Source organism: Ciconia boyciana, chromosome 20, assembly GCF_034638445.1.
Source record: "Ciconia boyciana chromosome 20, ASM3463844v1, whole genome shotgun sequence".
In the NCBI taxonomy this organism is placed as follows: Eukaryota; Metazoa; Chordata; class Aves; order Ciconiiformes; family Ciconiidae; genus Ciconia; species Ciconia boyciana.
The window spans coordinates 2,042,400-2,056,584 of record NC_132953.1 but is presented as its reverse complement, the minus strand read 5'-3'; the positions used below and the strand labels follow the sequence as shown (position 1 = coordinate 2,056,584).

Sequence of the window (14,185 nt, the reverse complement as noted above, 5' to 3'; positions counted from 1 at the left end):
GTTTACAAGTTATAAATCCAAAACCAGGGGAATTTTAAGAATGCTGTTCAGAAGTTCTTGTGCATCAAGTCCCTCTGCCAACTTCCCTCACTTTTTAATTGAAGTGTTGGTTTCCTGAATACTAGCTTGCCATAAACCATTAATTTGCAGGTGAGATTCACAGCAGTGAACATTAGGTTTAAGGGCTGCGCAGCACGTCGAGACCCGGGAAGGCTCAGCTCTACAATTCCAACCCAGCTGCTCTCCTTCTAAAAGTTTCAGCTTAACGCTTCACATCAGGTGGCAGTGGTAGAGTTTGTGACTGCAACATCTCTTCTTGATTTTTTATTTTTATTTTGCCCAGGGCTGGCCTCTCCTTATGGAAGCAGAAATGCCCATGAACTTCAGCTGTGTAGACAGGAGTAACGAGGGGTGCGCAGCTGGGCTTCAGAGCAGTCAAGTCCCTGCGCAAATGTGCGTACCAATTTTTCAGCCAAGGAAAGGGTGAAAAGTTAGAATACTCACATGTTTAAAAGCAGCAGCCATCAAGGGTTATGCTCACAGGAAGGCTGATAAGGTAGCAAGACTAATTTTTCTGTCAAAGGAACTGCCGTAATTCCTCAGTGGTCTTGAAAGAGTTCAATCTATATCCTCCATATCTGTGGATATTACACTGACATAGGAAGAGTTGCAGTGCTGACACCCCTGTGTTGCGCTCTGGATAGAACAGGAAATGTATTTTAAAAAAAAAAAAAAAATCCAGAAAAGCTGCCTTTTTTTTTTTTCCCTCTTCTTCTTTAATTAAGTAAAGGTGGGAAGCGTAATTTATCTGCCTAAGGACTGTGCCGAACAGCATGTTCTGAAGTCCCTCAGGTTGTGGTTCCTGCGCATTCTGATTTAATAAGCAGTATTACTTTTGAGGGGCTTCGCTTAATTAAAAACAAACAGCGCAAGTAATCTTTCAAAGTACTGCCTGGCATTTTTTGTCAGTATAGCAGCAAATAGTTGTGGAATACTTGTAACTCTTCAGAGCAGGAAATCTGATCCGACCTGCAGACGATCCTGCAAAAGGCTGTGCATTTTCTTTTGAGGCAGTGAATGCCCTTAGCAGCTATTAATCTGTATTCTCTGGCCACCAAGTCAATGCAATTCACAATTAGAGCTTTTTTCAGCAGCTTATAAATTCTAGAGGCTGGAGTTTCAGTTTTAATACAACTTAATCTTCCATGGTTTTATCCGGACAGGGCTGCTCATGTATTGCTGCAGAGGAAGCCTGATGGAAAGCATGAGCAGTATGAGTTTTCCTCGCAGGCTCTCGATATTTCTCGAGCCTTGCAGCCCTTCTGCCCTCTAACCAGGGCCAGCATCTCTCGTCGTGCTTGTGCAACAGAGAGTGTACGTGCCCAGTAGCCGACATGTATGCGCCGAAGACGTTAGCTGGGAGACTGCTTTTCTATAATACATATTCCTAGATTTTCTTTAGAAGCAATATGCTATGAGAACAACATTGTAGCATAAATGAAAAGCGAATCTAAGATTTCCTGCTAAGCTCCTGTCCACCCTGGTTTTGCTGGAATAAAAACTCGTATTCTGACTACTCTGATCAGATGAGGACGGTTACCGTAATGTTTGACCTTACGGAAAATTCAGAATGTAGTTAAATTTTACGTTTTGCAGATACCTCTGTGCTATAAAGGAAGGCTCTCAGGAACTCATTTCTATGAAATATAATGAAAAACAACTCTTCACAAAAGAGAAACTCCAATCACCCTTCTATCCCGAAGTCCCCAGCAGCATGCCAGAAGGCTTTCCTGAATAGCATTCGATAGGGCGCTGAATAGACAGCATGCTCAGTAAGCTATGTTGTGATGAGGTTTAACAGATCCTGGAAATACCAGGCAAGGAAAAGGAGTGTGGTGTTCATTTTTATGCCTTTTTGAACCAGAACTGCAGTGTATTGCATACATTTCGGGGGTAGATGTCAAATACTCCTTCCTTTACATAAGGTGGTAGGAATTCTATAAATTGTTGCTCCCAGCATTGAAGTAGAGGAACGCTAGGGACCAGAAACGACTTAAATTCACCAAAAATTCACAAAGAATGTCTTTGTGCCGTGCCGTGCCTGTAATCTCGCTAGCCTCGCACCCCTTCTTTGGGATGGTAGATACTCGCAGGAGGAAAAGGCATGACCCTTTTGTAGAGCATAGAGCCCAGGCCTCTGGATGGGTGAAGCTCACCGATCAAACCCGCTGTCACAAGTTGAAGAGGCTAGCAGTAAATAAAAGACTGGATACTTGGGCAGAGACGCTTCCATCTGAGAAGAAGAAGATTTAGAGGTTTGAATTCCAGTGTTTTGGGACCGTAAATCAGGCACTGCATGACAGGGCGAGGAATTTAACTGACATTAACTGGCCAGAGATTTATGTGTTTATGGAATCAAATACTTGTTTGGTCTTGGAAAGCAAACTGGATTACAGAATTATACCAAAAGGCAGAGCGGAATTTATCATGAAACATCTTGTAAATGCAAGTGCCGGTGAGGAAAGTAGTGATTTATGTAACAGTCTTTTCCCAAATAACATTCATCTTGCCCTCGTGTTATGGATATGTATTAATAGGATAATAGCTGCTAAAATAATGTTCGCCGAGGATGTATACAACTGGGTGAACTCCCTTCCATTATGTGTATGTTGCCCCTCCCGAGCTGTCAGTCTGCTTATTTAAGAGATTGAATAGTTGCTCCCCGGCACTAAAAGAGGCGGCTGCTTCCATTTATGGCTGGGAAATTCCCAAAGCAAAATGTGCTGTCAGTTTGTTCATCCCTCTGCAATGTGGAATGGGCAAATACTCTGAAGTACTGAAGAGCTTAACTAAGGCCATGGCCTTATCCCAAGCTTCGTGCTGGCTTACATGTTCCCCAGCCCTCCTTTTGCAAAGTGATGCTTGAATGTAGACTAGCAAACCTCAGGCATCGTCAGCCTGAGTGATCTGCTTTTATTTTTGGTACACCGAAGGCCATTGTGGAGAGCAACAGCAGCTGACTTTGTCCAAAAAAACTCTTGTAGGTGACTTTACTACTTAAGTAGCAGTGTTAAAGGTGTGTTACAGATGAAATTTGCTGTGCTGTATTCTCTCATTACAGGTAGAATGAGATAAAAATGCTAAATTAGATAACTGATGTGTTTGGCGGCTGGAGTGGATTGTGAGTGGTGACAAATTGAAGCCCATTACTCAAAAATCTTATCTTGCAGGTCATGGGGTTAAAGATTCAACTTATGTATATCAAAGTTTGTTAACTTACTCAACAGTGCAATTCAAGAAAAGATTTCTTCCATTTGATGAAAAGTGATGAAATCAAGCAAGTAATTAGTCTCGTTTGTTCAGCTGTGAATTGGGGCTTAGCATGTTCTGGTAGCTACGGCAACAGCCCTCTACTGCTACGCCAACTATTTGAGCAATCCACGGAGGAGGAATGATACCTTCGCCGCAGTGCCGAGGTGTCAGGCCGGAGAGACAGCGAAAATAAACACGGGCTCGCATCAGTATGTAAATAGGGGGTGGTCATGATTTCAGGAGATTGGTATGTGTTTGGACAGGAGTTTTGCTCATGCAAGAGCTGTTATGAATGGATTACTGATGGATGTTTCTGCCTCTCGGCATGGAGCCTTCACGTCTCCTGCCTATACCTTGTTTTGCTGCACACTTGTGAAGTTTGCTTTGAAGAAAACAGATTTCAAGCATAGGCAGTGCTAACGATTGCCAAACCGTTCATAACACGTCCATTTTATTCTCTTTTGATGCACCGTATTCTTCTTACGAGGGTTAATGCTTTGTGCATACTTGATCTTGCATTTCTTTTTGTTCTTTTTAGAGTTGAGCTTGAATCTTGGATGTAGTTGTAGCGTTGTCATAAACAAAATTGCGTTGTGGTTTGTTTCCTTTAACGTGTCAAGTCTTGTGCTCTCTGGAAAGTGGTTGTTGGTACCAAAGTGGTGTTTGTTAGGAGAGAGATAAAAAGACCCTCTTACAAAGTTTGCATGTGTGTGTTTATAGAGTGAGGAAGGTTCATTCCACGTTTGCCTTTTTCTTCTGAAACGATACGGCAGGGAGGAAGGCAGTGCAAGATCCTAGGTTTTGCTGAGTGGTATCAGTCGGCACTTGTTAAAGCACATGTTTATGAAATGGTTTGATTTCTGAAAGAACGAAGTTATCGCACCCTCTTACCCAGCCTTGGGGTATTTATCAGAAGTCCTCCTATACCTGAAGTGTGCAGCTGTCTTCTCTCCGTTAGACAGAGAGTACAGCAAATGTACTCTCCACTAAACTTGAAAGTCGAGAGGAACTTGGAAGCATTTTGTTACTGGGACATCGATGCCGGTATCTGTTATATATAGTTCAATATTTCGTTACTCTGTGATCTGTGCTAAAGCTTGCTCTTGTGAGCGTCTGTTGGGTGAAAGGGTTAGAGTAAATAGAAGCCACTGGTATAAAACTGTTTCTCTTAAGTGATGTGCAGTTGAATAGTTCTTAAGGGGTAGTTTTTCTGAAGGTAAGAGGTGAATTTATGCTTTTGTGTCTCAAGTTGGTCTTATCCCCCAAGCACTAGCCATGCGTTCAGCACTAAACAATCCTTGACTCTTCGAGTGTTGAAACTCTGATCTCCAGGCAGTGATTTTGTGTGTAAACGGGGAGGGGGAGAAATGAGCTAATTATAATGGAGTTAATTTTTTTCCTAATATCCAGCAACTAGGAGCTGTGCACAGCGGTTGTCCAGCTGAACTCTTCTCTTTGTTCCTTTATTTGCTTTAAGCATACACGTATTGATATAAGTTGATGGGGATCTGCAGGCGATAGGGAACGCGCAGTGCCCACAGTAATGTATGCATTTTTGAGTGCATGACAAGTTAAATACGAAGGCAGGACTGGTGGCCTAGGGAAGTGCTGCCTGCCAGGAAAAAAGCAGCTTAGGGGCAGCAGTGCCCTGAAGCCTCTGTGTATTGCTGTTTCTAATCTGCCTTGTCTGAAGCGGTTGAAATGGATTTCATTCCCCTAAACACCTTAAAAGAGCGTTCGATGTAGGAGTTAATCTGGGTTTTGCCTCATACCTGTTCTTTTCTGTTATTTTTTTCTTTTTCTTTTACAACAGCTAGTAGTTTATGCAGGGAGAGGATGTTCAGCTCCCAGCATCCACTCAGTCTTTTCAGAAAAACCCCAACTCTGCAACTTAATTTAATCCCCTTTTTCTTCTTTTGGTCAGCCAGCAAGATTTCAGAACGGGAACCTGACCTTGTTTTCATTGATCAGTCTGCAGTTTGACCCAAATGTGGGTCTGGGTTGTTGGGTTTTTGTCTGCTGGTGCAGGGTGGGAAATACCCATAGGGGTGAAATGAATGAGAGACAACAGGCTTTGAGGAGCTGGTTGCAACAGCTGTATTCTTCTGATTCAGCAGAATTCATCTTTACTTGTATGTTTGGGCAAGAAGCTTAGGTGTTTCTATCCCAAATATTTGAAGATTTTGGGAGAAACACATGGCTTCAAACTCTGAGCAGGCTTCATGCAGTCGGAAGTAGTTATTTTATTTGTAGTAGCGATACCTGCTTTGTGTGTGACCTCACACAGAGGTGTTTCTGCCAAAAGTTATTAGTATTAGTTATTTATCTTCAAATACCGGTTTTTCAGACATCTGGTTTGGCCTTTGTGGGTGCAACCTGTAAGTGTGAATTACTCTTCTTTTTGTTCTTGGTAAGCTGTTGTTGCAATAATAAAAACAGAGTTTGGAAAAACAAACACCTTGCTGGTGAAAATTTGGTGGGGGCTCACCAGCTTTAAGGAATATGGTTACGAAATAAGTTTGCGAGACTCCACTGATACCTGGATTAAGCGGGAGCTCTCCAAGAAGATGACAGAGGGTTTCTGGTTCTTGCAGTTGTTCTGCTTTCCATCAGATAAAGCAATCAACATGTTCTGGTTTTGTTTGTCTTCACAGGCGCTCGCAGCCAATGCTGGGACAGGCTTTGCGGTGGCAGAGCCTCAAATTGCCATGTTCTGTGGGAAGCTAAATATGCATGTGAATATCCAGACTGGGAAATGGGAACCTGACACTTCGGGGACCAAGAGCTGCTTTGGAAGAAAGGAACAGATTCTGCAGTACTGCCAGGAGGTGAGTTTTTCTGTGTAATCCTGAATCTTCACTGCTGCTGAGGAACTGGATTCCAATTTAGCTGGTCAGTAGCAAATTAACCCTGCAGGAGCCTAACTTGCGTTGGACTAGGTCAGTTCCCTGAACTGTCTTGCTGCGTTACTGCCCAGGAAGAGCAGGGAGGATGCTGCAGCGGGATTTAGGACCCACCTCTGATTTAGATCAGCTTACGCTGCCACAGAAGGTCCTTGGTCTGTAAGTCAGAGAGGTATCTATGTCTGTCTTTGCAGGGGTTTCTTCAAATATTCTGCCCCTGAGCCAGTTACCAGCATCTACTCCGTGTCTGTGCAAAATGGAACCTGACACCTATTCTAATTAAAATGTGGCCGTATTGTTCTCGATGATGTGTTCAGATCAGCCAGAATATTAGAAAAATATTTTCATTAAAATGTTGACAGTATTTTTAGGCTCCTCATGCTTTATTGTAAAAAAATATTAACTCCTTCCAGTGTGCTCCAGATACACTGTAGCGTATTGGCCTTGCTAAGTGTCTCTAATTGCTGCTCTGAGGTGACAGGCAGGTAGAATACCACAAAGAACGTTTTTTTTTAAAATGGGAAAGTGATAGAGCACACCATGTCTGGACTGGAAAATGTTTAAAACTGTTTTACAAGGCTGATATAACTGGGGCTACATTTGGTTCACGTAGCGGAAGCCTAAATATAAGTCAGTGTCTGGACTTGAGAACTCGAGCAGGACATAGGGATCGTATTAATACATCATAAATGGAGCAGGCATAAGGAAACCTGAGGAGGTTAGGTGCATGTTAGCTTGACAAGTGACGAGAGAGTCTGAAGATGTTACTAAACCCTATTTGTTGGTGATTGCCCTCTTCCAGAGGGTATTGTGCTGCACCACAGAATAGCGCAGATAAATACTTCTCCTCCACTACCATGCAAAACCAAACACCTCAGTTTAGTGCCGATGCAGGCTCTTGCCCCTGGCCTGGCTTTCTCCTGCCACAAAGAAGTGGTGACACATTCCGTTTCTCAAGCCCTGTGTGACAGACAGCTGGGGGCTTTTATATGTCTTCAGTTGTTGTAAGCTTGATCCGGAAGAGAATGTGTGTCCATGTGCAAATTTGAACTCGTTGTTGTGTAGAGAATCGGCCTCGCTGCTTCTGGTTAGGAGCCACTTTGCACATTCTTTGTCCTTTCTGGAGAGAAACCTCTCTCTGCATCTTGTTAAACAGATGTATCCAGACCTTCAGATTACGAACGTCGTGGAAGCCAATCAACCTGTCAGCATCGACAGCTGGTGCAAGAGAGGGAAGAAACAGTGCAAGGACCACACTCATATTGTCGTGCCCTACAAGTGCCTGGGTGAGTGCGTGGTATGATGTGTTTGTGCATTCTTGTGGGAGGAGCAAAGAATTGCCTCCTGGCGTCTTACAGAGAGAACGACTGAGTTTATAAGGCTTCTCTCGTATCAGGTTGCCATTTCCACATCCAGTTTCCACTTAAAACATTTTTATTTCCACAAGATGGAACTCTGCCTTTCTCAAACAGATCGGCAGCTTGATAACAGCTGTGGTGGAATAATGGTGCCTGGCGTGAAAAAGAAATCCCTGTTCTCTCCGCAACTGCCATAAAAACCTGAAGGCTATTGTATTTGAGTATCACAAAGACATTGGGATTTAATACTCTGATCCTATTTTTGTGAAGCTTTAATATTTTGTTGCCTTGGAGACTTAAATGCTCAGTGTGTTCAGGCTTCCTGCTTTGGTCTTGGCAAGAGATCTCCATTCTATTTCAATGACTATATTTAAACTTTGCTGTTTCAAAGAGGCCCTGCTTCTTGCAGCTGTATCCCACGTCCCCACTTTGAACTGTGAAAGAATAGGAGATAAATTGTGATGGATTTCATGCTGCTTTCCAGAATCTATCCACCCACTTGAATCAGGCAACATGTTTAGCTTGCTTACCTTGCAGCTTTTGACCTGTAGGTTGTGCCTGACACTTCGCGGCACTGCATGTGTTCTTAGTAGTAAGCTTAGTCTCAGCTGGGTGAATCTCTTTGCAGTTATCCACTGCCAAAGACTTGTTTTGCACAAAGTCTTGTGCAATCTTGGAGAGTCTGATTGCTGGGAGCATTCATTGGGAACCAGTTTTCATAATTCATATCTATATCTCGGGTTAGCGTGTGGTTTGACGTAGGAGAACAGAAGCAAATCTGCAGAACTGTATGGGTACTATTCTCCTGTACGTAATACCCTTCACTAGGCGATCATAAAGCACTTCATAAGAAATGAAATTTGATGTGGATGCATCCTGGGAGAAAGATGCATCTCTCTATAGATGTGGAAATTCAGGTTTGAGAAGCAACCAAACCCAGCTGATTATACTGAGAACTTCTGATGGAAATAAGGATGAAAGCAAGATCTCTGGATTTATAAGGAGTCATGTCTTTTAGAAATAATCCTCCCCCACGCCTATTCTCCAGCTGAAAAATAAGCTGATTTTAGTGAAGCTGCCCTAAAATTTGATAAGCATTGAACTACCTGTTAAAGTTTTTAATTAGTGTCTTTCACAGTGTTCTTGACTTGTTTGGCCCAGCCTGCAAGGCAGCTTTGGTTTTCCGATCTGAGTTGCCAGTCAATAGTCCATATGTGTATAAAATACTTCTCCGTTGTCTTTAGCGGTCCACCAATTGCATGTTGTTTATGGATGATGTGTTTCTCTGGGGTGCGTATGACTTTCCGATTATAGTCGAACTATGGGGTTTTGTTCCTGTTACTGCTGGTGTCTTCCTTGCTACATTGATGCACAGGCTATCTTGAGGTAGGGTCTTGCTATCATACCATGTTTAACCTTCTCCTGCCGCCCCCCACCAATGAAAGCTCTTTTGTATTTCAAAGGTGAAGAGGGGAGAAGAGGAGAAGCCATTAGCACTCTCACTGAACTGTAAAATAAAGGTAACAATAGGATGATGGGAGCAGGGCTGAGCCTGGTGAGGTGTGAAAAGACAAACTGCTGACAGTTCTGGCTAAGCTGCTAGGTGGCACGGAAACACCTCTTATGCCTGCTCTGATCTGAAAAGGGAGAGGGTTCTGTTTTGACAGCAGTGGCTGTGAATGGGGAAGGTGTCCCTTAATGCGTGGCGTGTAAGGGTTTTCCAGTTCCTAGGGTCTGATGAACCTTCCATGGGTCTTATGCAAAGGTGCTAGGATTCAGTGTTCTTCAAAATAGCTCTTTAATAGCTGCCGTTTATTACTGATTATTGTATTTGATCAATTTGAGTCTTCTGCCTTTAGTCCCCAGAACCACAGTCTCTTGATTTTAAAGTTTGGTCTGTTTTTAGCTTTCTTATCGGAAACCTTTTAACTAACCTCTCATGAGAGGGAAGGAGGAAGCATTATTAACTCAAAAATTATAACTGGCCTGTTTTGAGAGAAGAAAATGGGGAAAATACCATTTCTGTGTTGTGCCTACTAGTTCAAAGTTTAACTAATTGAAAAGGGATGATGAATGCTAGTTGATTTCGTTACCTTGCAACTGTCATCAGATAATCTCTCCCTAAACTCTCCTTGGCTTGTGTACACTGCATAGCAGAAGTGTCCATGAGCCTTTGGTATCAGTACTAAGGGGCTGCAAAAAAATTGGTCATGCAAAATGTTAAAACTGATTTTGAAAAGATAATGTTGAAGACTGGTTGGACAAATAATTCTGCTCCCTGGAGACTCCGTGAGAAAAGGCCTTTGCCTTAAAAAACTTTTCTCCGACTTTAACGAATGATTCCTAAAGCTGCCGGTCATATGTGCAAGGTATGTTGCTTTGTAACACTTGGACTGAAGATCCTTTCCTGGTCTTCTCAGAGTATCTAGATATCTCCTTATTTTAAAGTGACTGGAAGTGGCATTTAGGTCTGCAAGGAAGAAAGAAAAATCTCAACTTTGAGAAAATGTCACGTTTTGGATTCCAGTGGCAGTGTTTGTTAGGACTTCGGGCCCAAGAACAGAAAGTAATGCTCCTATAGTTCTGATACTTATTTCACATGTGTGGGTACCAAACTGAGTTGTGGTGGAAATTTAGGCTAAATAGCTTTTCAGTTCAACTAATCCACAGTCTGTAGAGCAGACTGATTATCTCTCTCTGTCTCTCCCTCCCGTCTTCCTCAAAAGCAAAAGTCTGGTTTTAAGGTTGTGCCAAAGTTTCATCATGCTGGTGAGGTTGTGGTTATCTAATGTTGGAATGCAGCGTATTTGCTGACTCGGGCTCTACTGGTTTTTGGGCTGTATAGTTTTTCTTTTTCCAGCCCTCTGTGTTTTGGTTAGGACTGTCCGAGTCAGGGAATGTGCTGCAGTTGATCCTGAATTAAACCATCTGGAAACAAAACAAAACAAAAACAAACAAGACTTGCTCAGATACCCAGATCCTGAAAACATAGATAACGCTTGTGGCACATAAAAATTTCCAGGCTCTTACAGCACCAGACAGCATGAACTAGCTTTGGTATGATGCAGCGCGTTTAGAAATTAGTGATTAAGTGGTTTGAAAACTTCCGTATGCAGATGCAATCTTTCCAAAGATTGGCATGAAATCTCTTCAGTCAATCCTGTCTGTTCCATGAACAACTATTTATGAACTTGCATTGTAAACTTTGCCTTCAGTTCAGCCTTAAGGTTCACATGATGTTTCAGCAATCAGCCCCTACTCCTGTTTTTACCTTGGAAACTCTGAGGCTCTGTTTTTCTGTAAACTTGCATAGACAGCTGCCGATCCGACCTGTCCCCGTTAGGAATATACCAAACCTTTAAGGCACTTGCAATGAAGTGTACGTCGGTGGAGTTCTGATACTGGCTTTGTTTTCTGTTGGAAGTTGGACATGTGTGAACTGTGGACGTTTCTTGTTTTTCAGTGGGTGAGTTTGTAAGCGATGTCCTGCTGGTTCCAGATAAGTGCCGATTCTTCCACAAGGAGCGGATGGATGTGTGCGAAAGCCATCAGCACTGGCACACTGTGGCAAAAGAGGTAATTGAGCTGCTGTGGCAGGAATATTTATTCCGGATCTGTCCACTTGGATGCTTATAGTATTGGAGCATAACAGCGTTTTATCTCTGGGGTCTGTTATTCCCCTGTTGCGATCTATGGACCGAGGCAGGGAGCAATGAAAAAAAAAAAAAAAATTAAAAGTACTCAATTGACTTAAAAAACCTGTGTAGCTAGCTGAGTTGTTACTCTCTCATGAAAAGCTGTCCTAAGTAGCTTGCCCAAGATCATACTCTAGGATGGAGCTAGGAATTGAAATCGGGTCTCTAGGATATTGCTTTAACCAATGGCTCACCCTTCTTTCCAGGGTAGAGAGCTACAGCGGTCGTAGGATGCTTCCTATTTTTCTTGCATATTTTGCGTTAACATACCTGCTGCTGCTGGGGATTTGGTTGGGAGTGCTTGCCTGGGGACAATCTGAGTTTCGTTGTGACTGATTAGTGGAGGTTTTACATAAGAGATGGATTATCTTCTCAGAATAAATCTAGCCCATGGGGTTTTTTGTGGTGTTTTGTTTTGGTTTTTTTTTTTTTTTAATCTGACTAGCAAAAATGTTGCAAATTCTCTGCGCACGCATTTGAACTGGGGGTAATAAAAACAAGATAATGACGAAATGTACATGTTTTCCATTTTGTAGAAACAGCAATTGCAGAAACAGCAACATGGTGATTAGTTGTGATTGGTGCTAGTAAAGATGAGGTTAAGGATGCACCAGTTAAACTTCCTATTTCTTTAGAATCCCGGGAACAAAAACCCATCTAAATAAAGCTGTGCTAGCGGAATCGCCTTTTAATTGAGGATAAACTTGTTAATGTCTAGCAAATTTAAAAATCACTTGCTTTCAACATAGCTGAAGAACTTTTCCAGAAGTATTTGGCTTGTTTTATATCCCTGCTGTAACAAAGCAAAGCATGAAAGGGTTCGGATGTACATAATAAAGCCTTTCTTACTTCCTTCTTTTCTGGGGCACCACAAAGCCATGTATTTCCTTAGCTTAAGAGAAGTGTATAGACATAATGTCTAATCACAGTTTGCATTTGGCTTTTTCTTGAATTATCTGATTGATTTTCATCTACAGCATGTTAAAATAATCTTGACACAGAGTCCATTTGAGCGATTATTCACTTAACTCCAATGTAAAGTTTAATAGATAAAGTTTAATGAAATGGCCAGCCCAGAAAAGCAAACAACAGTTCTGTTTCTATCAAGTGCTCTCTCCCTTGAGTTGGCACAAAAAGTCTAGGTGTTTTTCCTGAACTTCGCCAGGCTGACAGATCAGCAGCTGGGAGGGGCTGGGGGGTGTTTGATAGGTTAACACCAGGAAGCACTGCATGGCTCTGACTCTGGGACTTTTCTGGGCATTTTGCTTAAGCTACAAGATTCAAATCCATTTTCCTTTGATGTTCGGACTTGGGTCATATGTTGCTGTTGTCTTTTTCCTGTAAAACTTAAGACCATTGGTAGCATTCTTGGGATCTATGATAGGCAAACTTTAGCTTTATCCAAAGCAAGAGCATGATGCTAAACGGACATAAATGGGCTCCTCTTTCAGGCCTGTCTGACAGAAGGGATGATCCTGCACAGTTATGGCATGCTGCTGCCCTGTGGAGTAGACCAGTTCCGTGGAACAGAATATGTGTGTTGTCCTCAGACAAAGGTTGTGGATGAGGCTCTGTCCAAAGAGGAAGAGGATGAAGATGAGGATGAAGACTATGACCTTTATAAAAGGTAGGGTTCTTACTGGCTCTGTATGTGAAGTTGCTTATGTGAGTATTTCACACGGTGACTCCCTTGTGAGGATTGAGAGGAGAATTTCTGTGCTTTTGAATTTCCCAAAGGATTGTCCTGAGCCCGAGAAAGCCTTGCAGAAGGACAAATGACTTTGCAGTGCTCCTGTTACTGGTGAAGCTAAACCACCCCCTTCCCTTCATCCTTAGACAGTCAAAAAGACTGTCTGATCGCTACAGTAGGTACCTCCCCCAAATACGGTAGACTTTCATTTACTGAAAAGAAGCTGATGAGCAAATGGAAGGAAAGCCCACTAAGCCAGAGGCATGGAGCAGCTCTGCCTCTAATAGCAGGTGTGTCTGTAATGACGGAAGTCCCGTTGCTGCTGTTGATGGGCCAGTCAATAGTTGGTACATTTATTTTTCCCATCTCTTGTGTTTCTAGAACAGAGAAAAGAGAGTCCTTATTCTGGTACATCAAAGGTTGACTGCAAAGTGATTAGCCTTAACTTTACCCCCTAACTTAACTGTATCCCTTCAGTGAGTTCCCTACAGAGGCAGGTGTAGAAGACTTCACAGGAACAGCTGTGGAGGAAGATGAGGATGAAGAAGATGAAGGGGAAGAGGAGGACGACGTAGTGGAAGACCGTGATTACTATTACGATAGCTACAAAGTTGACGATTACAATGAAGAGACCCCCACAGAGCCTAGCAACGACAAGGCTGTTTCTGAAAAAGAAGTCAGCAGCGATATGAAATGTAAGACACATTCTAGCCCACAGGCCTCTTGCTTCCTTGAGAGTATTCTCCTTGGTTGTCAGTTGTTGATGGGGTTTTGATCAAGTCAATAAATGCCACTTGGAAGTTTTATTGGCCAGATAAGTTAGCAAACAGAGGAAAGCTGATGATGCTTATGTTTCAAGTGTTGAAATTAAGTCTCTAGAGCATGGGCCATATGTTTCCGGATAAAGAGCAGTTCTGCTGGCAGAAAGCCCAGCATTTGGCACATTGAACGAGCACCTCCATGAAGGTGCAGTGTTGAGTCAGAAAACCATATCTGCATAGGCTAATTTTGGAAAATCTTAAAGAGGCATTTGGGGTACACTGAATTTAAAATCCTGGTTTGGGGTGATTATCTTGGATTTGGTGTTTTATACCAGTTTACGAAAAGGAAGCTAAACGTGGTGGGCCATACTCTGCAGAGGTGGCATAAAGATGCCATCTGGCCTTTTAAAGTTGAGGAAGATACTTGGTGCTGCTTTAATAGCCTTTGCATAAACCCTTTTCTTTC

General features: G+C 42.6%; 1 protein-coding gene across 5 annotated transcripts in view; it reads left to right on the top strand.

The window, feature by feature from the left end:
- The window catches only part of APLP2 (amyloid beta precursor like protein 2), a 49,123-nt gene that overhangs the window by 18,347 nt on the left and 16,591 nt on the right, over positions 1-14,185 (top strand). For all 5 annotated transcript variants that reach the window (XM_072884474.1, XM_072884473.1, XM_072884472.1 and 2 more), the window contains exons 2-6: positions 5,967-6,140; positions 7,372-7,501; positions 11,037-11,149; positions 12,720-12,895; positions 13,436-13,653. In XM_072884474.1, the coding sequence (XP_072740575.1) occupies positions 5,967-6,140; positions 7,372-7,501; positions 11,037-11,149; positions 12,720-12,895; positions 13,436-13,653 (811 nt within the window). The remainder of the gene's footprint in view (positions 1-5,966; positions 6,141-7,371; positions 7,502-11,036; positions 11,150-12,719; positions 12,896-13,435; positions 13,654-14,185) is intronic.